General features: G+C 41.8%; 2 protein-coding genes and 1 long non-coding RNA gene across 3 annotated transcripts in view; 2 read left to right on the plus strand and 1 right to left on the minus strand.

The window, feature by feature from the left end:
- LOC146991362 (uncharacterized) overlaps window positions 1-27,513 on the plus strand; it is a 123,016-nt gene that overhangs the window by 29,189 nt on the left and 66,314 nt on the right. The window lies entirely within an intron of this gene.
- On the plus strand, window positions 20,440-22,219 carry LOC146991364 (uncharacterized). Its single transcript, XR_015036933.1, has 4 exons — window positions 20,440-20,593; window positions 21,451-21,581; window positions 21,859-21,967; window positions 22,065-22,219. It is a non-coding gene; the product is annotated as an uncharacterized LOC146991364 (long non-coding RNA).
- Window positions 26,515-27,513, minus strand: part of LOC146991365 (von Willebrand factor A domain-containing protein 7-like) — a 138,613-nt gene continuing 137,614 nt past the window's right edge. Inside the window, exons 17-18 of the mRNA XM_085763931.1 lie at window positions 27,094-27,253; window positions 26,515-26,951 (exon numbers count right to left, since the gene is read on the minus strand). Of these exons, the coding sequence (XP_085620057.1) occupies window positions 26,571-26,951; window positions 27,094-27,253 (541 nt within the window). The 3' untranslated portion in view covers window positions 26,515-26,570. The remainder of the gene's footprint in view (window positions 26,952-27,093; window positions 27,254-27,513) is intronic.

Below are 27,513 nucleotides of genomic sequence, written 5' to 3' on the forward strand. Positions count from 1 at the left end.
TCATAAAAACCTAGTTATCATCATCTGAGCCCATTTAAAAGTGGTGTAAATGTGGTCATAACTGAAGACACACCTTAACTAACTGGTGTGCAATGCTACATTCTGAGATAAGTCATGTTTTAATTGATTCTGCGAATAAATACACGGTTCTTGCAACATAAACTAGTTCAAACAAAGGTGAGGCAAGTCAACTTGATGCATTATTCCCTCCTTTCAAGTTAGAGGTGGAGGACTGGATTTTGGACCTGTATCCAGGAACTCAGTCAAAGCTTGCTAAGGTGCTGGGATGGATTACAGTCTTAACTGTTCAGCTCAGAGTTTGACATTTTTCATGTGTTGTTTAATTTTATTTTGTTTAATTGGTAGATGAAAGATTTTTGTCATCATTGTTGTAATGCCACATTTCAAACTTTCATCCAAGTTACAAACCATGAAGATAGCTACATCACCTGTTTCTATCAATAGTAAGAGACCAGTATCAACTGGTTGATATGGATGTAGAATAAAATAAAGTAATAACATTCAAATGAAGTTACGTAGTAGCTTGGTTGCTGATAAAAGGTATAACAGGGAGGGAGACACTGTTATATTGCAGTGGGACCAAAGATCACTGAGTGCAATGGGAATTTTTTTATTGTGCAAGAAGCTGGGAACAAGGTTGCCATAGCACACTTAATAGAAACCAGCAGAATGACTATCAAACTGTACAGCTGAGCCTTAAAATTGAAACAATGACCTGAAAATTGCTAATATGGCCCTTAAAACTGAGGGGAATGGTGGATTGTGGTGATAATTGTCTGTGATTTCTCACGTACACAACTGTCATTCTTTCAGTTATAAAAACATATTGATGAGTGCAGGTTTAATCACAATCATAAACAAAGGTCCACCAGCTATAAAAGCTGTCTGCACATTACTGTAACCATTGAGTTTTCAAACAATCATAAGGAAACTGGTGGAACATGAATTAGGCCATGATTTGTCCTGAGCTATTTGAGTAGCCTACTTCCTTTTTCTTCTGCTTTCTTCTTTTTACCCTTTTAGAGAGAATAGTGCCCTTTTATGCAACTAAATGTAAGATTTCACATTTCAAATGGCAAATTATAAACCACGATGTATAGTTCATCAAACAGCTATATGTGACATACTCATAGTGTAAAATAGTTAAAAGAAGCTGTGTAAATCCAGCTAAATGTGGGATGAGCGCCCTCTGCTGTCTATCGCGTGTGCCGCTGGAACGAGAAAGGGATTGTGGGTAATCCTCAATGGAAACAAGGATTTGAACGAGAGGTAACGTTTCTCACAGGCTCTTGGGCTAAAACTTTATTTACAGTTGTTTAACGGTTTCTGTATCCTGGGGGATACAGACATTTGACAGGCTGTGGGGGGGAGGGGCATTAAGTATCTGAACTTAATATCATGAGAAAGTCTTAAGGGGGGATGGCTCAAGTACCCAGGTCATGTGACTTTATGGCAGCATTCAAAACTAAATTGATACTTTTATGTCAATCTCCAAAATGGCCACCTATGTGGACAGAGACACTGGACATAAGTAAAGTGTTTTTGTTTTTCTTGTTAAAGCAGATATCAGTGGAATGTTTTTGTTAATATAAGTCCTAAATAGTCCTATTTTCCGTCAGCAATCACTTACATGAAGTATTTCAGCCTAAACACGAGTCTCTCCGTCACTCTGCTCTGCTGTAACCCGAGGAGAAAATTTTCCTTGTGGGATACAAGTGTTATCCAATGAGGGGAGAGAACGGCATGAAGGGCTGTGTGTGCAGCCAAGGGATGCGCGTGAATGTGGTGACGTAGCACGAGGACCAATTGATGCCTGACAAGGGCGGGGGCTGCTAACTCATGGTGCGTTCAAGGAAACTCGTACTTTGTGTTTTTCCTTCCTGTGAAGTCATACCAGTTCGATCTGGTACGAGTTCACGGGTCGGAAGTTACGAGTGGCCGTTATAGGGAACTTTCACAGACAACAGGACGGTAAAAACACGAGCTACGGGTTACCTGGAACGCTACCAAGTCGTAGTTGTGACTTGAAGCTGTAACTTACGGTTTCAAAAGCCTGCCTTGAACACAGCATTAGCCGAAACGGCCGTGCCGCTGTTATCTGCTTTAATTACATTATGGGGGGATTTGTTTTTGAAATTATTGTTCTTTAAGGATAATTTGATGTATTCTTGTTGAAAAATAATGAATAGCATTAACACAACTTTGATAAACAGGCATTGAATGTCTGTATCCTGGGGGATACGTTGTCCAGACAGGGGTATATAATTATCTCCAATTAGACGGACCAGGTCAGGTTCAGGTTATAATGTTCAGGTCCGTTTCTAACTGTAGTAGCAGCAGAGAGATGGGGCAGCTCCTGTATGGGGAGCGTGGCTCTGACTTAGCTCCTGTCCACTGCTGAACAGCGGAGTGATAACGTCCGTAAAAAGTCGCAGTGCTGTTATACTGTATAGCTTGTTTTCAGTCACATGGTTATGATGACGCGAAGGGGGCGGGGCGATGTCAGATGGAGGGCAGGAAGTGGAGAGCGGTGCCTGAAAATAATGGAAAGCGAGTACTCCGAAGCTTTTGGTCGAGCCTGCACGTAGCAGGTATCACCAAAAATTAGAGAAATATATCGGATACGACCCATACAACCTTAAATCGGGAGAAAGGAAGCAGTGAAACACACCGCCTCGACCAGAGCGATTGATATAACAGAGTGGCGACACTCCCATAGGACTCCCATAGAAATACCAAGTAATTTTAAGTCATAAAGTGGTAATAATCTTTGCCATGTACAGTAACCATGTCGATTTAACAAAATAAAATTTATTAGACTGATCGGTTCATTGTAAAACATTTATTCATTTACGTAAATGTGGTGATTTCAGTCCGTAGCCCAGAAGCAGCCCTGCTCACTTTTCATTCAAACAAACTAATGCCACTGCCACAGTTACATTTCATCAATGAGACCAGCATTAATTAACGTGACATTAATGTTGATCAAAGTCCTTAGTCCGGTCACTTCTCCGCTGTTTGCTCCTCACCCTCCCCCGGTCGACTCGTGTGTAGTTGTTTTCAACGAGCTTTTGATAATCAATCAGTAGATTGATGAATTATCATGTAAATGTTACGATGTGCGCATTTATGTAGTCCTGTCTGTCATAAGAGACTACGATACGGGACACGTTTGTGTCACGGACTCGCGGCGGCACAGACACAGCTGGTCACAGCTGTGACACTGCACTGGCCCGTCCGCTCTGATCGCAGGTTTGGTTTCCAGCAGCGGTGAGGGAGGCAGAGAGCCTCCACTCTCCCTCTAACAAGCTACAAGTCATTTTTCTAACATCACAATTAGTCTGAAGCTGGTAAAAATGAAACACAAGGTAAAAATCCTTGATAGCTCTTCTGCCCTGCTCCGCTGATCAGAGCGGCGTCCCTAGCAACGGCCCGTTTTACTTAGCAACGGTCTGTTATACAGAAATAAAAGACCCTAAATGCAGAATCAGTGAGTAATTAATAAGAAAGTAATCAAAATGCAGAATTCAATATATCCATGTTATTAAAAAAAAGTGAATTCCCTCTTTTTGTGAGACTTGTCACAGCCCACGCTGCCACTGATAGACTGCCTGCAGTCGACTATTTATTCCGCCTACAACTTTACGTCTTTTGGGATGGAATAAAACTGCAGTCCGGGGTTTTTTTGGCGACTGCTATCACAGTCAACAGCACAATATAATCCTGGCATCTTTCAAATAACGTCAATTTTCGGTCTCTTGCTGATTTCCTCCTACTACTCCACTTGTTCTGGTAACGTGAAGCTGTGATCTGTGCCCAGATTGCCCTGATTCGGACACAAATATGGCGGCGCAGAAACACAGTGACGTCATGTGAATCTAATGAATTGTTTTCAGCCCCCCTGTAATCCTCTCAGCAGGCACGCCGATTTTTCCCAGTGGCCACCCGTGGTACTGCAACAAAAAATCCCATGGGGCCCAAAAAGGATTTTTCCCATAGACCGCCATAGTAAAAGAGAAGCCTGTAAAACTGTTCACAGGACACCTCCAGCTGTAACCTCCGTTAATTACTAATCTTTGTATTCTATATTTTTAAGTCATGGACTTTTTATCCGTCAAAATGTTTTCTAACGGCCAGAAAAGCCACAGAAAAGTCTCATTTCTGTCCGTGACGTCACGGCTGTGTCCGTGCACCAGCAGTGCGCGGTCGTGTGTGTCTCGGGACCGAGGATGCCTGAAACTAATGAGACTCTGTCCGGCGCTAAAATCACTCAGAAAAGTGGAAAACACGGCTCAAAGGTGAGTTTTTGTTTGGTCACATCAACTTTATGATAGTTAATGTCTGTTATTAGTCTCTTGTCAACTCGTATTCTTAAACGTAACGTTTTAATTGATGAGATCGCCTCGTAATGACTTTACTGACGTGAAACCCGGACTGTTTTACATTACTGCTCCTGTAAAACTCATATTTTTCAGTAATTTTAGCTTGATAAGTCATTTATGCTGTCTGCATGTGTCTGTGTGTGTCAAATGATGTCTGTGTTTGTGTGTGTCAACAGTGTCTCATCGCGGCTGATGTTCTACACCTGTTGCTCCGTTCACAACGTCCACGTTAATTTATTTTACGGTTTAATTAATGCCACGGTGGTAAAATGTAAACCGAGACATCTCCTCCATGGTCGGTGTGTGTCGTGTGTGTGTCCTGACGGTGCAGCTGCTCCCCGTCTTCACCGGGGCCGGAGGAAGATCCATGGACGTCCTCCTCCTCCTCATCCTCCTCACCATCGTCAGTGTGTGTTTGTTCAATGTCAGTATGCTAAATGATCACTTAAACTCATAATCATATTATTAAATTGTTCGGAAAAAAACAAACATGCTTGTGACTTTTTTCTGCTTCTACCAAATCCAACATCAACTGTGTCTGGGGCATCGTGTTTGATTAAAAATGTCTGGTTCTGTAACGGCTGTATTTAGTGGACACTGATATTCTGCGTGTTGTGGAAATATTGTAAGGTTAAACTGTTGAATTACAAAGAGTCTCATCCACCTGAAGCTTAATGATGATGATGATGAAACAATGAACACAGCCAGTACAGACAATTATTAAAAGGAAGATGCATTTGCCAAAGAGCTCTAACTTTCTTTAATCACAGTGTGGTTGATAAAAACAAAACACGTGTGACTAAGTTTATAATACCTCCACCAACATCCTGTAGATACAACTGGTGAACTTTGCAGCAAGTTAAATATATAAAAAAGGTAAGAGTAAAGCCTCATTACATTATTTGAGGTGTTCTGGGGTCATCTGTCATGTTTAACAAAAATACAGTTAATTATGATTTATTTTCCATTGTGATTTAAGCTTACAGGTTCGGACTAACTCGTTTTCAGTGTAACATCGTATATTAATTAACTGTCAAAACGATTTAACGATCATATAAACGACCGTAGTAAACCTACGATCGGCCGTCTTACATTTGAAATCATTATCTTTGTTTTAAAGTCTGTGTGAGTCCTGTAAAAGTCTTAATACTCATTCCTTAAATCCACAAGTAACACATACATGAACGCGCAGCGCCAAAACTAGAACGGCGGTTGCTCGTTCTCATTGCCCCAGGGCATGATGGGAGACCGCAGAGCATTATGGGGGGTGACTCAACTGCGCATGCTCTATGGGCCCGATAACGCGGAAGTAAACCCGGAAGTCAGAAACTTTTTCGGCGTATGCGCCAGGCGAGCAACTTTCATTGAAATGAACGGCGGCCATTTTCCGGTCCGGTATCCAGTTAATATAATACATCCATGATTGTTTTCCTGCGGGCAAAACACTTCCTGCCCTCCATCTGCAGTCTTGACGTTCCACGTGACGTCATCTGAAAACTAGAGCACTGGAAAAGAGAGTAGCGACCAAGGGGGCAGTTGTCGGTCTGAGAAGTGAAGCTCACTTCCGCGTTCAAAAAACTGCAATCCCCTCGAATTCCTCTGGGGGCTGGTGTCAGAAGGGAGCATTCCCCATAGAGCCCCATGTTAAAATCGCCGACTTTACATCCTCAGTAAACATGTTAAAAGCCTGGTGTCAGAACGTTTTTTCGTCTCAATCGATAGTTTCTACCCCCGCACACACTCTGAGGGGGGTGAATTTTTTTTTAACTCTACAGTTTTACTGTTATTAGGTTAAAATTCTGGCCAATTAGGGCGCGGAAACGTTGAGTGACAGGTCCGAGCAGCTCCGTGGACAGCTGCTTGGAGGCCAGTGGGCGGGTTCTCGGCCGGCCAATCCAACATGGCGCTGTTCAGGCCGCCATATTTGAGTCACAAAAACGACTCCCCAAAACCAATGGGTGACGTCACGGATGCTACGTCCATTCTTTTTACAGTCTATGGTAGCGACATGCATTGGTCAAGTGGAAACGCCCCCTGGTGGCGGGATATGGGTATTGCAAATGCGCCCAAGAGCTGGCATCTCTGCAGTGTTGGTGAATGAGTAAGTGTGGTATTTTCAATAATTTAAGGACATTTATAGATCACCCACGTTAATAGCATCATCGTGGACCCTTTTACAGATAAATATTAACATATAGTGGCCATTAATTGTTGTGTCACGAATGCTTGCTGTTTTAAATGATAAAGATAAGTCCACTAAAGTGTCATACTGTAAGTTTGCGCGCTAAATTCAACTGTGTTAGCTAACTGTTCGCCACTTAAGCCTGTGTTTTCTTTAGTTTGTTTGTTTGGTCAAGCAAGTTATTGTGCTGCTGGCTTTTATTTTATTTCCATGCGAGGCTTTTTATGTTATTTATTTTGACAGCTGGTGGTTGCTTAGCAACGGTAAAGCGTTCGCTCGTCCCCTTCTGTGCTTGTCCCATGGATGTATTATATTAACTGGATACCGGACCGGAAAATGGCCGCCGTTCATTTCAATGGAAGTTGCTCGCCTGGCGCATACGCCGAAAAAGTTTCTGACTTCCGGGTTTACTTCCGCGTTATGCGGCCCATAGAGCATGCGCAGTTGAGTCACCCCCCATAATGCTGCGGTCTCCCATCATGCCCTGGGGCAATGAGAACGAGCACCCGCCGTTCTAGTTTTGGCGCTGCGCGTTCATGTCATGGATGTATTATATTAACTGGATACCGGACCGGAAAATGGCCGCCGTTCATTTCAATGGAAGTTGCTCGCCTGGCGCATACGCCGAAAAAGTTTCTGACTTCCGGGTTTACTTCCGCGTTATGCGGCCCATAGAGCATGCGCAGTTGAGTCACCCCCCATAATGCTCTGCGGTCTCCCATCATGCCCTGGGCCAATGAGAACGAGCACCCGCCGTTCTAGTTTTGGCGCTGCGCGTTCATGTCATGGATGTATTATATTAACTGGATACCGGACCGGAAAATGGCCGCCGTTCATTTCAATGGAAGTTGCTCGCCTGGCGCATACGCCGAAAAAGTTTCTGACTTCCGGGTTTACTTCCGCGTTATGCGGCCCATAGAGCATGCGCAGTTGAGTCACCCCCCATAATGCTCTGCGGTCTCCCATCATGCCCTGGGGCAATGAGAACGAGCAACCGCCGTTCTAGTTTTGGCGCTGCGCGTTCATGTATGTGTTACTTGTGGATTTAAGGAATGAGTATTAAGACTTTTACAGGACTCACACGGACTTTAAAACAAAGATAATGATTTAAAAAGTAAGACGGCCGATCGTAGGTTTACTACGGTCGTTTATAGGATCGTTAAATCGTTTTGACAGTTAATTAATATACGATGTTACACTGAAAACGAGTTAGTCCGAACCTGTAAGCTAAATCACAATGGAAAATAAATCATAATTAACTGTATTTTTGTTAAACATGACAGAGATGACCACAGAACACCTCAAATAATGTAATGAGGCTTTACTCTTACCTTTTTTATATTCAATAGTATATTTAACTTGCTGCACAGTTCACCAGTTGTATTTACAGGATGTTGGTGGAGTGTCACACGTGTTTTGTTTTTATCAACCACAGCTGTGATTAAAGAAAATTAGAACTCTTTGGCAAATGCATCTTCCTTTTAATAATTGTCTGTACTGGCTGTGTTCATAGTTTCATCATCATCATTAAGCCTTCAGGTGGATGAGACTCTTTGTAATTCAACAGTTTAACTTACAATTTATACAATATTTCCACAACACGCAGAATATCAGTGTCCACTAAATACAGCTGTTACAGAACCAGACATTTGAATTAAACACGAATGCCCCAGACACAGTTGCAGATGTTGGATTTGGTAGAAGAAGAAAAAAGTCACAAGCATGTTTGTTTTTTTCCGAACAATTTAATAATATGATTATGAGTTTAAGTGATAATTTAGCATACTGACATTGAACAAACACACACTGACGACGGTGAGGAGGAGGAGGATGAGGAGGAGGACGTCCACGGTTCTCCCTCCGGCCCCGGTGAAGACGGGGAGCAGCTGCACCGTCAGGACACACACACGACACACCGACCATGGGGGAGTCTGGACAAGTCTCGGTTTACATTTTACCACCGTGGCATTAATTAAGCCGTAAAATAAATTGACGTGAACGGAGCAACAGGTGTAGAACATCAGCCGCAATGAGACACTGTTGACACACACAAACACATACAGCATAAATGACTTATCAAGCTAAAATTACTGAAAAATATAGGTTTTACAGGGAAAGTAATGTAAAACAGTCCGGTTTCACGTCAGTAACTGCAGTCACTACGAGGCGATCTCATCAATTAAAACGTTACGTTTAAGAATACGAGTTGACAAGAGACTAATAACAGACATTAACTATCATAAAGTTAAATTAACTCGATGTGACCAAACAAAAACTCACCTTTGAGCCGTGTCTTCCACTTTTCTGAGTGATTTTAGCACCGGACAGAGTCTCATTAGTTTCAGGCATCCTCGGTCCCGAGACACACACGACCGCGCACTGTTGGTGCACGGACACAGCCGTGACGTCACGGCCAGAAAAGAGACTTTTCTGTGGCTTTTCTGGCCGTTAGAAAACATTTTGACGGATAAAAAGTCCATGACTTAAAAATATAGAATACAAAGATTAGTAATTAACGGAGGTTACAGCTGGAAGTGTCCTGTGAACAGTTTTACAGGCTTCTCTTTTACTATTGCGGTCTATGGGAAAAATCCTTTCTGGGCCGCATGGGATTTTTTGTTGCAGTACCACGGGTGGCCACTGGGAAAAATCGGCGTGCCTGCTGAGAGGATTACAGGGGGGCTGGTTTGTCCGCTGTGTGACCGGTAGTACTGTAAACAGCTTGTAACGCCGCATTATGTAATAATGACGCATTATGTAATAATGTAATAAATCTTCACGTCATTATGTAATAACGCCGCATTTTGTAATAATCTGCCGCATTTTGTAATAAAAATCTTGAACGCAATATGTAATAAACTTTGCCGCATTTTGTAATAAGTTGTTACATTTTACATCACTTATTACATATTGCGGGTGTTACACTTTTTAATGAAAAAAATGTAATAATTTGGTGCATTATGTAATAAACCACCAAAATGGATGTCTTAATTAGAAAAAACATTAACAATAATACACGCTGCTCCTCCTCCCCGCTGAGCAGAGTGGTCTCCTCCGACAGCGGGTCCCACGCGGATGGTAACCGCTCCGCGTCTCTCCCTCCCCCCTTGCCCACCGACAATAATACGCCCGGGTCATGTTCGTCTGTGGAGGGATGACATGGACCACGGTCCGACTGGAGCTCCAGGCCGGGTCCAGCTCTGCTCCAGCAGCGGCAGGGGCGGCTGGGATCACCGCCCCCGGAGCCGCAGCTGGGGCAAGCTGGGGGGGGGGGGGACTAGTTATTAGTCAAACTCTACATTTTTACCGTTCACTATGCATTTATATTATTATTCATATGGGCTCCACCTGTCAATGAGGGGTGTCGGAATGGAGAGCTGTCCCCGTCAAGGTGACACACGTGGAAGAAGAGGTGCAGTTTATTATGTTTCACCAACGAGGAGCTATCATTACGCACGACTTTTACGCACTGCTGCGCGCTCATTAGTGTCCGTAATTAAACCTTGACACTCATATCAAATCAAACTTACATTACAGACAGGTGGATTGGGTTCTCTGTCTCTCTCTCCCACTCCGAACAGACAGACGGACGCAATCAGAAAGGAAACAGAGGCTGCGCATTGATCCTTTTTTCCTTTCTGGGATCAAACGGATCATGTGCAAAACAAGCACTCCATATTAATAACATATAACGCTCATTATGCTTCCAGCCTGTCTAGCCTCTACCTGGTGTTTTTACTAAACTTAACCAACTCCTTTCTTCATTGCCTGAACCTAACCAAATTTACTTTTTTCCCTCCCTCTCTCTGCTGTCAGCAGCAGCGGCGGCTGCAGCAGGCTCGCGCCCGTGAAGTGAGCTCAAGCCGGCCAGGTTCAGCCGTGCTCGAGCGGAGGGGGGGAGAGAAAAAAAAGTGTATTTCTTTGATTATCAGTTTACACATCTTGATCAGCATTTATGATGGTTGTGTGCGATCTGACATGATCTGGCTCTCTGACTGAATATGGTGATATTCTGGGCCGCGCGTGTATGTGTGTGATGTGCGTAGAGAGAGAGAGAGAGAGAGAGAGAAAGCTGCATGCTCCTATCAATGGAAGAGCTTGTCACAAAGTAGCGATGACAGTTCGAACTAACGGGACCTCCCACTGGTTCGACCTCCTATTGGTCCGACTTGTGGTTGATTTTGTCGGAGTAACGGGAGGTCGAACCAGTGGGCAGTTCCCTCAGGGGAGTCAGTGGGATAGATAGATAGATAGATAGATAGATAGTTAGATTTGACCGTCCTACTGGTTTTAGAAATTAATTCATATTTATGATTCATGCATGCTGGTATGCTTAAAGTCAGTGTTATTCTGATGGTCCTAATGTCTTTTTTTTTCTAATTAAGACATCCATTTTGGTGGTTTATTACATAATGCACAAAATTATTACATTTTTTTCATAAAAAAGTGTAACACCCGCAATATGTAATAAGTGATGTAAAATGTAACAACTTATTACAAAATGCGGCAAAGTTTATTACATATTGCGTTCAAGATTTTTATTACAAAATGCGGCAGATTATTACAAAATGCGGCGTTATTACATAATGACGTGAAGATTTATTACATTATTACATAATGCGTCATTATTACATAATGCGGCGTGATTTATTACATTATTACATAATGCGTCATTATTACATAATGCGGCGTTACACAGCTCCGTGTGTTTTTATTAATTATCATTTTTTTAATCAAAATTGGAGGAAAAACTTAACATAATACGTTTTGGGTTTGATTTTGTCACATTTTGTAATGGTTTTTAAGTGTTGTCATCTTTTATAGCCGGGCCAATAAAAAAAAAAAAAAAAAAAAAACAGTAGTTCACAATTTAAATTTTGAAATAAATAAATTATAAGCATAACTTAATATGACCAAGGCACCTAAAAGCAAAAACACAGCAGTTTTCATCAATTTACAAGCAAGTTGGCAACACACATACATTGGAGTGAATGGGTTTCTTGGGCGGATTTGCAATACCCATATCCTGCCACTAGGGGGAGAATAAAGTGACCACGGGAGTCTATGGTGGTGTCGCTACTCTCTTTTCCAGTGCTCTACTGAAAACCACCTATATCAGCACTCATGGAACGTCTCTTGTCCAATCAAATTGCTCGGTTGGGACCGGTCTGAACTAACTGTTGTATAAACAGGCATAATCACTCTCAGATATACTTATGTTTGGAAGCCTAAACTCTACAGATAATCAATAATATAAAGGTGTTAAAAGTTGAATATGCAGTATTACTAGAATACCACCATCTATTGATCAAGACAGGCAACAAATAATTAGAAGAGGGTGCGAATGACAGTAAAAGAGGGAGGATGACAGGTAATGATTAGAGTAGTATAGTGAATTCTTGTGTAAAAGATCCAGTGATAGATACAGCATCTGTCTGCAACAAAACATGACGTGTTGTGGGGCGGTGTTTAGCTCAGTGTTGAGGCTATAGTCCTAATTGCAGGCGACCCCGGTTTGAATCCCGCGCCAAGTGGTCCTATCCTCCACACACACACTTGCACACACACAGAGCCACAGAGAGTGGCTAATTAATTGCTTATAATATGTTTTAAAAGTTCATAAATGAAATATTTGATAAATTGGTAAATGGCAAATTTATACCCTAAACGGGCAATGTATCTTGGGAGATACAAACTCTAAAATGAAAAATAAAGGTCATATTTTGAAAAAATCATAAAATTTTGTTATTCTACCCTAGAAACATTAGAAAATAAAAAAATTAAATTTTTCCAAATTTTTATATATGCTTGCCCATTTAAGGGTTAAGTCATGTAAAATCAAGATTATACTGTATACTGACTTGTTGTACGTTGTTGTTGATTTTTCCATGCTCCCCGCGGATTCGCTGTGTTTTTGTTTTGTATTGGCGTCGAGAGAAACGAGTAGCATGGAGCTAACAGTATTAGCGTAACACAATGCTGTTTCTAATGTAGAGACTGACTGTGCCCACGAGGGGGAGAACAGCGTTACTTACTTCTGTCCCTTTTTTGTCATACATGCAGGTATGTGTGAGAATGTGACAGCAGATGTGTGTGTGTTAAAAATCATTTTGTGGTTATTTCATGCAACTACTGGTTTGTTGAGTATAAAAATATTTTTAAAAGGTAATAGCCAGATGCCAAAAACATAGCATGTATTTTATTTTAAAATGCATTCTTCTGAACTTGCATTTATTTCACATACACTCTTTTATTTTTATTTTTCACTTTTATTTTATTCACAGATATTTCAGTACAAAAATCCACTATACGATCAACCTGAAAGTATTGTGTTTTGTTTTATTTTATTTTATTTGAATTGTAACTCCATCTCATTTATGATCCTCAATGGAAACGAGGATTTGAACAAGAGAGACTGACTGTGCCCACGAGGGAGAGAACAGCGTTACTTCCCTTTTTTGTCATACATGCAGAATAAACCGGCTGTTACCCCAACCAGCAGCTTCAAGTGTTTATTTACGGAGAAGACACACCAACACAAGGGTTACAATAGCATATTTATGATGAGTTATAATGAATAAATAACATATACAAGTGGTTTTGCTTTTGAGACTTTGCTAATATCTATGTAATTAATTAAAAGCTTTTTCACAAAAATGAAAAAAGTCAGTCACCTGTGGGACGGACAATCCTGTAAAAACAGCATCCAATCATCTTGAATGCGACGTTTAAGGTTGAATATGTAGAATATTAAAAGCTATATTTTCTCAAAAATAATACATCCACGGGGCCTTTAGAGGGGTACAGAATGAAAGTATTGCTTTTCCATAAAAACATTTTTTTTAGTCTGAATTATTATTTTTTATTTTTTTGACGGGCTCCACAACTGACTTTCTGTCAACGTTCTGTTTACATTCGTACCTGCCTGTAGCCGACATGTGGCTCAATTCTCCGCTGTTTTCCTGCCTCCTCCCGGTCGTATGCGTTTGTTTCCAACCAAGCCTTTTTAATAATCAATCGGTGGATCAATGGATTATCATATACATGTTAGGATGGGTGTATTTGTGTAGTCTTATCTGTCATGAACACGTTTACTGTCTGTCGCGGACTTTCGGTGCCACCAAGCTCCTTTTTTTTTTTTTTTTTTTTTTCCAACTTGACGAGAGCAGTGACAGCGGAGGCTCTGAGCGCAGGTTTGGTTTTCAGCAGCGGTGTGGACGGCAGAGAGCCTCCACTCTCCCTGTAACAAGCTACAAGTCATTTATTATGCTGTTAATGACGGTAAAAATGAAACATAAGGTAAATATCCTGCTTAGTTCTCCTCCTCTGCTGTCCTCTGATCAGAGCGGAGTCCCTAGCAACGGCCCGTTTTACCTAGCAACGGTCTGGCAATCGACTGCTGGAATTCTTTTTCTGTTGTTGTTCTTGTAATTCTACATAGTCAACCTTTAAGTCAATTGTATCTTGATGTGTCAATCAAGGTGCTGTCTTTGTCCCTCCGTCCCTCACATCCCGCTCTTCGTGCACTAATCGCATGCGCAATCAGAGTCTTCAATGAGTTACAACTGCAGAAAAGGCAATGCCAGTGACCCAGTGTACCACACTCCAGTATGATAGATGGCAATGTAGCTTTGAGTTTGATGCTTGGTGGTTATTATGATGTTAGGTGTTTTCTTTCACGTGAATAACCCATGAGAAAAAGCTGGAGGAACATTAGCGATGCTGACACGCGAAAGTATTGTGGAAAGCCGCGTCGCTCATATTGGGATTATATTGGATCGCACCTTCACGGCTTCACCTTGATGTGAACCCAACACTGAACAAGCGTTGTGTGTTCCTGTGCTCTGGAGGCGTGGTTTCAGAGAGAAGTCTGAGGAAATGGGCTTGGACTTTTGACGTGTGTACTGTTTTTTCTCCAACCCTACCTTTAACTCTTTCGCGACCACACTAATTCTTCAGCACATCCGCTCAGGACCACATGTTTTTGGCTATTTGTTTACCTTTTATCTCACGTCGAACCGAACTATGTATGTCACCTAGAAACAAACGGTTTTCACGTGGTTGAAGAGTGACTTTCCAACATGCTCCTCGAAAAAACGGCGAGTTTTTCTGCCGTTTCGTTCGTGAGTACGAAGGAGGAGAAGAGAGCTGGGTTTCTCCAAAAACGGAGCTCCCGCTCTAGTTTCAGAGAAAAACGCACTTTTGTGTCAAGTGGCAATCTGCTCATTTTACCGGTAATCTGCAGTGTGGCATGTCTCCCAAATCATTTCTACGGCTAAATAAATATATTTGTAGGTAAATCTGGGGGGTGTGGCAGCGTGGAGAGCAGCGGTGCAGCGGTGTGGGTCTCTGGCCGCAGCGCAGCAGCTCCGTGACACTCCTGTGTGACTGGCCGGCGGTGGGTGCTCTGGGGCGGCCGGTCACAGCCCCCGCTGCTCAGCGCCCGCTACGCTGCACCGTGAAAACAGCAGTGATAACGGGCTTTCAGATCCGAGTCTCCAAACCAGAAACGTTTGTAAACAACACCGGAAAAACTCGCCAGGTCTGTCGTCGGTCGCTTTTGTCAAAAGAGGGTTTGGAAAGTCGCCAGATTCAGTGGCAACACTGTAGCCGACAGCCGCACAGCGCTGCACGCTGTCCCCAGAGCAGCATTCAAGGAGAACGATTACTCAAACAAAACCAAGATCACACAGTTTATAAAAAACATTATGTTTTGGTTTTAGTTTAAAACAGTTTTACATATCAGAGGACTACCATATTCACACACAGGGTACCTCAGAGTGTCTATTATCGTAATCTGTAAAAAAAAAAAACGGTTTTGACGAGTTTGCTCGTCAGTGGTCGTGAACGTTCGGCAGGCTGTGACGAGTTTACTCGTCAATGGTCGCGAAAGAGTTAATGTCCAATCTTTAAAATGTGACTCTGGTGAGTGTCATTATGAGGCAGAAAACTCATTTTACTGCAACACCAGGAGCTGGAATCAATTTTGACAGGTGTAGAACTGCAATATATGTGTTGCAATGGCCCTTTACTATTTTTTCAAGTCATAAAAAGTAGTGATTAACGTCAAATCATCTAAATATGACTCTGGTGAGTGACATAAAGCCATTTTGAGGCAGAAACCCCCTTTCACTACAAGACCAGGAGCTAGAATATATTGTTGGCAGGTGTAAAACAGCAATATATGCATTGCAATGGCTGTTTACTCTTTTTTCAAGCGTTAAAAAGTAGTTAAGAGGCGATTTTTTTCCATCTTAGGCAATATGTCTAATTAGGAACAGTGCAACAGCATTGGATAGCTCATTGGATGGAGCAGGTGTACCATATACAGAGGCAATAGTCCTCACTGCCGTGGCCCCGGTTCAATTCCCCAGTGGCCCTTTGCTGCATGTCGTTCCCCTCTCTGTCTCCCCAGTTTTCTGTCTCTCTAAACTGTCCTATCAATTAAAGGCAAAATTTCAAGTCAAGTTAATCTTCATTGTCCCGAAATGGGCAATTTGTGTTGTAGTATACAGTAGTGCTTGACATTGTTATGCCCAGTTTGTTACAAAGCATAACCAAATAGGGAGGACCACACAGTGCCAGACCAGTTAAAGTATATATACATTTATTAAAGGTACAGCAAGGGGCAACTTTGAGTATACATCAGTGATCAGTGGTGAGGTGAGGGGTTATGGATGCACAAGGTGTAAAAATAAACCAAAAGAACCAAATTGTATTCAAACGCCACACAGTATAAGTCAATTGAATGTTGACTGGGAGTCGTGTCAGTGTAAATATGACGATTGGTGTTGTTTTCTTTTTTTTAAATATATTTTTGGCAGGAAATAGGGTGAAAAACATGCAGTAAAGGGCCCGATGCAGGATTCAAACCGGGGCCGACTGCATCGAGGACTGTATAGGGTTAGCCACTCTAATTTTAGCTTTTATAACATAAATGTGTGTGTTCCGTTTAAACACATCTTAAGAAGATGGGTCATCTTCAAGCATTAGAGCATAACCTCAGCAGACACTTGTGATGATGTGCAGCAAGTTCAAAGTACTCATAATAACAAAATAACGATAGAGACAAAACGATATATTTATCAAAAATGGGCCCATTAACAAGTGTGGGTAACGTAGATTCATCCACATTAATATGAGACTTTTTTATTGTCGCAGAATTTTTCGTTCTGCCACTGGAGAAACTCCTCGTTGTCCCTTTAAGTAAATGTGTTGTTAATCACTGCTCACATTTTAAACTGGACATCGATCTGGCCTTAAAGCAGAAGTAAGCGATCCGGTGGTTTTGGCTAACTTCTTGTCAGCCGATGGAGTTAGCAGTCCCCGCCCTCGTCCCTAAGTCACCACATTCACACGCATCCCTTGGCTGCACACACAGAGAGGACCGCCCCTTTATGCCGTTGTCTCTCCTCATTGGATAAAGGTTGTAGGATACAAGGAAAGTTTTCTCCTCGGCTTACAGCAGAGCAGAGTGACTGACAGACCCGTGTTCCAGACCAAACACTCTATAGAAGTGATTGCTGTCGGAAGATAGAACTATTTTACTTATACTTATACTTATATTAAGGCGAGACACCCCAGGTGAATAGGGTAAAAAATTTAACTAATAGCTATTGCCATGAAACTTTCTATGTTTATTACTTAGATTGAGACAATTATTTTTTGTATTACATGTTTTCTTAAATATTATGCTTACATATGGAAATTAGACATTATATAATTAAATATGCGTGAATTTGTGTACATTTCCAGACCCAAAATCTGAAGATTGGATAAAGCCACTTTCAAAATTCTTGTTTTATTTTGTTGACATATTAAACTCAAAAGTTTTTACAGAGGGGATTTTGGATATCTCTTTTTATCACTTTGTAAATGAGAAAATACTGTCACCAGCCCTAAAAAATCAAATTTCGCCCTGTTTTTAGGTATAAATTGTTGTATAAATGAGGCTGTGAATGATATATCAACAATCCCCTCTGTAAAAACCTTCAGAATATAGGCGGGAATACAACTGGAAGGTTTGGTGTCTGTAAGTGCTGCTGAACTGGAGATTTCGGGTCCAGAGTATAAGAAAAAGCTCATTTTGAGAAAACGGCCTTTAAAGATTCTATTGCAAAAATTCCACAAATTGGCTCTATGCACAGCTCTACTTCCTGAACTTAAGGCAGCTCCTTTATTTCCTGTATTACATTATTGGACAAACTGATTAATCCAGGTGTGTCTGACCAATGTGACTACTCAGACACACCTGGTAGTATTAATCAGTTTGTCAGTAAATAAAAGAGCTGCCTTGAATTTAGAAAGCAGTGGAGCTGTGCATAGAGCCCATTGTTACTGGAAACAAGAGTGTCTGGCCACTGTGAATTTTAAGGTGTGTGGGCCAGTAGGTCAGAGAAAAAAATAAAAATAAAAAAAATTAAAAAAAGAAACACTTTAGGTGTAGCCTAGTTGGGCTCATCTGTAATATGACAACCAATGTTTTCAGTTTCTCTCTGTCTGGCTAAAAATCATATCTGGCCCATGTCAGTGTCACATCCGTTTCACCTCTGTCACTGAGAAGTAAACTACTGCACAACACGTGATTCTGAGGATCGATGCTCATTTTAAGCCCTGTACCAGCGCAGGGACATATTAAATCTCCGATCAGTTCATTCAGACGTCTGATGTGTAAAAAAAAAAAAAAAAGCCACCGCTGTGTATCGCGCTGGTCTCCGGCGGCATCCAAACACTCGTTTTTTTACGGGTGACAGCTTCCGCGATGACGCACTTTGTAAAGGGATCTTATGGCTCGGTGAGTTTCTGTGCTGTGTCTTTTGTTGTCTAGCAAGTGAGAGTTGCTGTTTTATTTTATGTGAGGATTTAAATCGATTTCCTTTCCCCGTTTTTAAAAGTCCCTCCATGCTGTTCAGAGCGCATCACGTGATGCTTCTAAACGAATCACGCTGTCGGAAAACGACACCAGCCAATGAGACCCTCCCTCGTACTTTTACAATTCGTCGCTGGTACAAAGGAAATGACCATTTTTGGAACCGACACATTAGTGCAGGAGAGAGAGAGGGAGAGATAGAGAGAGATAGAGAGAGATAGAGAGAGAGCTTCACAGCGATACCTGATATGACAGGAGTCTGAACAGACGCGGCTCGCTCCTGAATTTAGGAGAAATCTACAGGCGACACCAGTCAAAGTGAAGTAAAATAAACACCCATAATGTGTATTTTAGACTATTTTTTTGTATTAGTCTGAAAGAAGACATGTTATGGAAGCAAAATAGCCCAAAATCTCAAAATTGATAAGTGCATGAAAAAACGATGTTTTTGCCTGCCGTGTCTCGCCTTAACACAAACATTCCGCTTACTTCTGCTTTAACCCACATAGCAGACGGGTCTGGGCCAGATCTGGCAGCAAGCCGGCACTTCTGGCCCACTGCTGGCATGGCAAGTGGTATGTGGCCCGAATGTGGGCCAGATCTGGCAATGGTGGCACGGTTTATGTATGGCATGCCAGATGTGGGCCGGTTATGTTTGAGTGTATGTGGCCCATAACTCACACCCCAATAATCCACTTGTTACTTTAAGTTAGTGCATCAACCCACTATCCATCAAAACCTTTATTTCTTGGAAATATTCTGCCTTAGTCTGAAGGATTTTTCCAAAACCTAAGTTCTGCTGTGTCTATGTTTTGGGCGGGGATCTGTGTTTTCCCAGTGACAGAGCGCAGCAGACTGTTAACATCTCTCTCTTTTTTTTTTTTTTTTTAAATACAAACATCTCTCCCTTACGAAAATGTACTTAAGAGTTACTATAGTTCACTATAATAATTGTAAAGTGTCCTATAGTGAGGTTATAGTGTTCTATGGTACGTGTTGCCAGCATTGGCATTATTATAGTTTATTCTATAGTGCTATTTTGTTTGCTATGGTAGTTTTAAAATATTCCAATAGTAACTTTTCTTTTTAGTATTCCTGTAGTATATTAAATAGTATGGCTATAGTACATTCTATAGTGTTCCTGTAATTGTTTTTCAAGCACACTATAGAACATTACTTAAGTAATCCTATAGTGTTATTATATTAGATGTGTAGTATTACTATGATGTTTGTTAAAGTATCACTGTAGTGTTTTCTGTTTGTTTTCATAGTATTTTTAAAATAATTTTAAATAGTATAACTGTAGCATATTATACTCTTTCTGTAGTTTTTTTTAACAGACCACAAAATGTACACTCTCAGAAATAGCTACAGTACGAGTCCATTTCTGTCCCCTCAGGTACAACAATCTACATTAATTTACTCCATAGGACTCATTATTGGACCTCAAGGTAACTAGGATGTAGGCTTTTTGAGGACCAAAAAGGTATGTTCCCAAGCAGTAAAGGAACATTTACTGTTTCTTATGTTTAGTTACCACAGAAGGTTTTTTTTTTTTTTTTTTTAAAGTAAATATTAACATGTTAATAAAATATTAATTTTGCTTTAACTTCTGAGCTACAGTTGAATTAGCCTTGAAATAATAGAAATATTTTTTGGAGCAGATATGAAGCAATGTTGATAAAATTATCCAGTCAATTCTGTAATTTTGATATAATACTGACTGTAAGAAAATTAAAAACAAGAAAGGACATCACTTCTGAACATTTTGACACTAAAATGGCAATTTTCAGACGGACACATCAGGAGAAAATGATCCATGTTTGTCACAGGCCTCTGGCTCAACAACACACTCTCGCGAGATTTGCCACAGATCTCCTAGGCAACGTCCAACAAACGTTCCGGGGGATATGGGGGGGAGGGGCTGCTCTCTGTTGCTGGGTAACCAGCTCTACTTTTGGCTGTTGGACTTGGCAGTTGACCAACGACCAACGGTCGCCGAGGATTTTCGCATTTCAGCAGCTGGCAGAGAAGAAACATCAGCAATGGCACTCGCTGTCCCTTTGACAGAGGAAACATAAAAAAGGATGCGTGAAACTGGCGTGGATGTGACCGGAGAGGAGGCGCAGAGATTCAGAGGTAACTAAATTTAAGTTAATTAAATTTAACTGGAGTGTCATGTCCGTTGACAAAACGTTAGCGACTTAGCGTTAGCATTAGGACCTGTAGCTCGCCCGTTAACGTTGTTAAGTTAAAGATAACGTGACCTAACTTGGTTTTCAAAGTGGGGCAGTGTGTTGCTTGCTTGCAAAAGATTTTCCTCCTCTCAGTAACATTAAGTTATGTCAATTCGCGCTAACGTTAGCCGTCAGCTAATGTAAAATGCAGCTTCAGAGCTCTGAAAAAAAAAGTCTGGCGGCGCATGTGACAGCTTTTTGGATCGTGTGTGTGTGTGTGTGTGTGTGTGTGTGTGTGCGCGTACTGCCTGCCTGCGTGTGTGAAGAGCCGTGCCGCTCCCACCAGGAGCGATAAAGTTTAAACTCTTGGTTTGACTGTGTCAGTGACAGTGACTAGCTGTCAGACTAGTTATAAACTATGTCCTCAAGTGTTTCCTGTGGTGGACACACTGGACAGTGGCCTGTCAGATGTATGACAGCTTCAGGAGGACAAAGTTCTCCATTCACAACGTCGCCTGTTTTATGATTTGTATAAAGGTTGAAGTGGATACATAGGCATTTATTTAATACACTAATCAAATGATAGTGTTGTTTTGAAAAATTAACAAAACGTGGGCTGTGGGTTCTCAAACTGTTGATCTGGATAAAATATGATAGAGGAAATACTGAATGTTGTTGAATTTAATTTATCACAGCTAAGGCATGCTTTGGTTAGGGACAAGCTAGTAATATCTCCCTAGTTAAATTAGCTGAGTTTATCTTGACTACTTTCCTGTCAAGTGTGCAGCTATTTCATCTCCCTCTGTTTACTTTTTTCAGATAATGATGTGGATGGTGAAACAGCTGAGTGAGGCCTTTCAGACACCATGGTGCCCATTTCAAGGGTCGTTGAAAAAGCAGATCAAATTCAGTTAATTCATCAACAATCTCAAGGGGCCAGTCACTTCAAGGTGAGTGTGTGCATGATGCTTTCAGAGCTTTCCTTAGTTATGTTTATATGTCTGTAACGAAGCTTGTCAAAAGGTAGAAACTGCAAGAACCAGCTGGAAAAACATGTCTTAGGTCACCCAACCCATCTTGATAAAAAAGAACGCAACTCAATCCAAGTCAAGGACACAGTTAACTTGGTTGTTAGCTATAATTTGGACATAATGATTACTGTTTAAAGTCAGATATATTTGTAAGCAACCCCCCGCCCTCTCTCTCTCTCCCTCTCAAAACTCTCAGATGGCATCAATCGTTCATGGTGAGAACCCATCCTCCATCGAGGCTCACGTGAAGGTCCAGCATAGCCAGTACCAGAAGATGCACCCAGACACCAAGGACACCAACTGTGGTAAGTGAAAACGTATCTTAAAGTGATAGTTGGGATTCAGAATAGAATGTTAATTTGATATTTACATTTAAATTAAATTATTTTTATTTTTACACAGTCTGCGTGAAGCACTGGAGTGTCCGGCCCACACCTGGTCGTCCCTGGCAACAGGAGCCTGGAGGGCTGTGCTGTGAAGTTTTCCATGCTCGTCGCGGCATAGCCAGCATTTTTATATTTTTGGGACTTTTTTTGCCTTCAGTGGAAAGCACAGTCGAGAGAAAGACAGGAAATGGGGAGTCAGAGAGAGGGGGAACGACATGCAGGACAGGGCCATCCAATGCAGGACCCGAACCGGGGCTGCCCGCTGAGGAAAAGGGAAAATACACCGGCCTAAAACTGCCTTGTTCAGATATCCATGTAGTTAACTTACTTCTGTCCATTATCATTATTACTGAAGTGTTAAGTTGCATGAGTTCATTTTGTGTTCAACATACAGATTTGTACAGAACCATCCCATCCTTAGTTGTACACTTTTTTTAACACTACAAAATCATTTTTCCCTCTCCTCAGCATGGTGCAGCTGGAGAATGCAAGGCAGCTAGCCTACTTTGTAGGAATGTGGCATGGCCAGTACATTGCGTTATCAGTGTTATCAACACTTAGCTTCAGTGAGTACATTTAAATTGAAATTATTAATACCCAGGGGGCAAAATTCCAGTTTTTTGGAAAACAGACATGGAGCGTTGTAAAAGGTTTGACACCAGAAATGATATCTAGGAACTTTAAGGATTAAAACCTGGGTGGACAACCCGGTCAACTAGCTGCTGGAAAGCTACAGGGGCCAAAACCCCTTTCTTGGGCAATTTTGCTGGCAAAATTATGTAAGTGCACATATTTAGGTATTGGCACAGAGTATCTTGACACATAGGGGGAGGCATGAAGAAAAGATTCTGGGGTTTGTTGCAAGTCAATTTTAAGATATCACCCTCAACATCCCCAAAAATGGAAGCTTATGAATAAAGGAAGTTTTCTATATACACGTTAAGCATAGATATTCTCCATAAAGTGCTGAAAAATAATAATTTTCATGAGAATTTGTCAGGCGAACAGTAAATTTTTTTTGGTCTTTTTTGGGATGTTGAGGGTGATATCTTAAAATTGAGCTGCAACAAACCCCAGAATCTTTTTTTCATGCCTCCCCCTATGCATCAAGATACTCTGTGCCAAATTTCATAGTATTTTTTATATTTTATTATTATTCAATTTTATAGCCCAAGAAAGGGGTTTTGGCCCCTGTAGCTTTCCAGCAGCTAGTTGACCGGGTTGTCATCCCAGGTTTTAATCCTTGAAGTTCCTAGATATAATTTCTGCTGTCAAACCTTTTACAACGCCCGTGTCTGTTTTTTTGCTTTACCCCCTGGGTATAAATAGATAAAATTGAATTATGACTGATAATAATTTTTCTTTGTTGTTGTTCTTCGTCTGGTTGCAGATCCACAGTAAACACCTGATTGAGACCCTGGGATTCTACAGGAGGATTGATGACAACACCTGCTCAAAGTTGCAGTTTCCTGAACATCGCATGATGCTCTGTCCCACCTGTCTTCACTCAAGTCTGGACCCAGTGACTCAGACACCAGTCTTGTCAAGACTGATTACAGGTAAGCAGTGGTTAAGTTGCCAAATGCCAAAAAAAAATCAATTTTTAATAAGCTAATACAGCTGGTCAGTTATGTACGTTGTACGTATGTATGTTGTTTGAGGAGATGTATTTAGGTTGTCTTAGCTAGCTCATTGGTGCTCAATTTAACAACAGATTGCTGAGTTTATGGCTGCGTTCCGATCCACAGTTTACTTGGACAGAGCCCCCTACTCCCTACTCCCTGCACAGGGAATCTGCCGTAGGAAACTTCATTTAACCGATATTACACCAATCGGAACACCCTGCAACGTCACTGCTGTTTCTGGTCGAGTTTAAAAATAAAGTTTTTAAGTTTCAAAATGTTTCACGCCACTATCACCGTTTAGACAGATCTGAAATGATTGAAGAAACATTACTATTTCTGTGTGCACAAGCAAAGCAGTTTTGTGTTGCAATGAGTGGTATTTATTCAGTTTCGGGGTATCTGGGTGTGTAGAAAGCATCAGTGGCTCAGCTGACAGGAAAGCTAACGGCGGCAGCTAAGCTAACGGCGCTAAGCTAACGGCGGCAGCTAAGCTAACAGGACGTCAGCTGTTAAAACCCTCCTGTTGTGGGACACGACATGAAACTACTCTTGTTAGCTCAGTCATGTTGTAACTAAGATATTCGCCGGAAAAAATATTTTTTCATGGACCGTTTATTGAGCCACTGAGCTATTAAAGTTAGACAGGTAACCATTAGCCCCAAGGGGGTAGATCGGACTACACGCAGGCGTAGCTCACAGTCGGCCATATGAGGACGGGCAACTGTCTCTGACTCTGGCTGCAGTTACAGTGCAGTAGATAGGTGATCCAGTCATCTGCACTAAAAAAACGATTCATAACTCTGTGAAAAATAAATCAGTATGTAGCTATTACTTTAACTATTTGCATAATGTCACTATAATGTTACTTTTACAAAAAAAAATACATTATTAAAATTATCCGTGATTCTAAATATGCTGCATCATAACTGCATAAACGTTCATAAAAATCAAACCGTTTTGAAATCGGACAAAAACTGAGCAAGTTATGGTCATTATAGCAGAACATGCACCATAGGCTTAATGCTCTGAGGGAGAGAGTTGCCCGTCCCAAGATGGCCGCCGTACTGGCTACGCTTTGTCATTGGGAAACAGCTGCGGGGGAGTCATCTAGTTCTTATATATATCTATGATTAGCCCTGCCAATTTACGTAACGCACGTAAACGGACCGCAATGGCTGATGGGTAATATCGGTTGTCAACATCCGGTGAACTGGACGAAGTGAGGAACCGTTGTTCACTCCCTCCCTGCACAGTTCACAGTTCCCTTCAACCTGCTCCCTGCGGTTTGGAACCACACTGAACATGGCGGAACACCCTGTGCAGTCCACTGCGCAGGGAACTAGAGGGCGATCGGAACGCACCCTATCTCTGTGTGGGCACCATGCTCAGGTACTGCAGCACTTTAACTTTTGCATTGTTTCTGTTTTCTCATTGCAGAGAGGATCGTGCCAGTCTGAACACCTGATGAACAACAGGAGTCTCAAGCAGAGCTGGTGACTGGCGAATCCTTTTAGTTCCAGTTTCTTGAACACCATGTTGAGCACCCTATACAGCCAAGACTGGACTCAGTCAGTACGTTTACATGACACTTGAAAAAACCGAATTATTGCCTTAATCCGACTATAACTGGACAACTGAAGTGCATGTAAACACCTTAGTCCGACTGAAATCGGAGTTGAGAACTCCGATTAAGACACCCAGATAATGCGATTGGAATTAGATTTTCTCCGTCATGTATACACCTTAGTCGGAGTAGAACTGGACAATGCATGTGTTCATGCTTCACAACAGTAAGAGACGGCACCAAGTGGAGCAGAGAAGCCGCCCGAACCCGGCAAAGTAAAGAAAAAAACCCAACATCAGCGCCGATTCAATGCATTTCACACAGCGCAACCAGCAAGAGTGTTTTATTTATAAAAAAAAAAAAGAGAGAGAGAAAGATGAAAAAAGGAAGCCCGTATCCTATTCTCAGCGTGAATTCGGCCCAGACTGGCGCGTCTGGTCGGGAACTGCAGTTGAGAATTTATTATTAAGCTTATAAGTTGTTTGTATTCAGTTTTTTACCAGGTGACAGAAAAGTCAACAGGACAGGGGGGCGTATTAACCCGCTGAAGCAACGGGTGACGCCGCATGAGGGGGCGGACCCCGTCAGTTATTCGGTTTTTTCAGTTGCATGTATATTGAGACAAGGACAGAAGTCTGACTTGACGCCAAAATCGAATTTTGAGCCTAGCTGGATTAAGCTCTGCATGTAAACGTACTGAGTGACTCATTACTCTTGATCAACCAAGGGCAAGATGCATGATGTATTTATGATGTATGATGATATATATATATTTTTAAATGTATGTCTTATATGGATGACTTTGATTTGTGTAGTATGGTATTTGTGTATCAGTTTTGAGGGGGAAAAAAAACTTGAAATATGAAATGAAATGTACTTAAACCATAAGTGTTAAATAAAAAAAAACAATGTATGACAGGTGCTGAGACATTTTTTTCAAAGCATACTTGAGGCGGACATCCATTTAGCCAGAGCTGGGCCACACATGGCAAACCACATCTGGCCGACATACTGCAAAGAATGACGGCCCTTTACTGGCCCAGATCCGGTTTGCCAGACGTGGGCCACACATGGGCCAGCTCAGGGCCAAACAGTATGTCCACAGCTGGCCCAGAGCTGGCCCACGTGTGGACCAGCTCTGGTAAACCAGATCCGGGCCAGTAAAGGGCCGTCATTCTTTGCGGTATGTGGGCCAGATGTTAGTACATCATGTGGGCCAGAACTGGGCCAGACCCGTCTTGCTATGTGGGAAGATGACCATCACCACAGTTGTTATGATGACCACATTGTTCTGAGTAATTTAGCATTATTAACACTGTGCCTGGTGCAACATTCAAGGCTGCATTACAAAAGCAGACACTAGCAGGCAAAACAACAGTGACAATGACAGAGTTGAGGCAGGTGGGCCACCTGAACTAACAATTGATTGGTAGCATTTTCCCACATTGCCAACTTTATCCACAGCTACAAACTCAACAATCTGAGAGCAGCAGGAGGCATTGTATTTCGCCTGGACACCAGGAAGACTCAGAGATGTGTATGAGAGGGTTCCATCACCCTGTTGCAGCCAGATTCTCTCAATCCCAGTGCCGTTTCCATCAGTAAGGTTGGCCGAGAGCTCCCACTGGAAAGGTCCACACTGAGACAGATCTTGAGGGCAATTATCAGCCAGCACACTCACCACTTCACACAAAGGAGGAACAAAATCTGTAATCTGAAAAGAGAAAGAAAAAAGCAAAGGGATAGGCATCTAGGGATCATCAAGGGAACTTTAGTTACTTTTGATACTTGTATAACTTGGATGTCCAAAACTTTATTCCACTCCTTCCAGCAGTGTGTAGGATGTGACTGGTTACCTTTGCAACAACAGACATTCTCAGAACAATGTAATTGGTGTCGGCGCCACTGGACGACTTGGCTTCCAAAGTCAGAGTGACATCAGTGCCTGATGGTGTGTTGGCAAGTGGCGTAATGGTCAATGAATTATTAGAATGTAATCCGGTTGTCAGGGTGATGCTGTCAAGAGAACAGAACAAATTACCCTTCTTAGTAACAGTAACTGTGTACAATTCACAAATTTGATTAGATTGAAAATTGAAAGCGTGCAGTATCTGTAAAAGCCTACAACCTTTACTCCAAATTAGTTCCAAATTTACTCCATTCAGGTTATACAGCCCAACATACTGGATGGGGTTCAAATTTTACCCACTGTGGGTTCAACATAGCATACTGAGTACCCATGGGCAGTGGAAGATGAGGAATGGGCCCCTGGGCTA

The sequence above is a fragment of the Trachurus japonicus genome, chromosome 1 (genome assembly GCF_045865225.1).
Source record: "Trachurus japonicus isolate A0001 chromosome 1, Traja_1.0".
Taxonomy (NCBI): domain Eukaryota; kingdom Metazoa; phylum Chordata; class Actinopteri; order Carangiformes; family Carangidae; genus Trachurus; species Trachurus japonicus.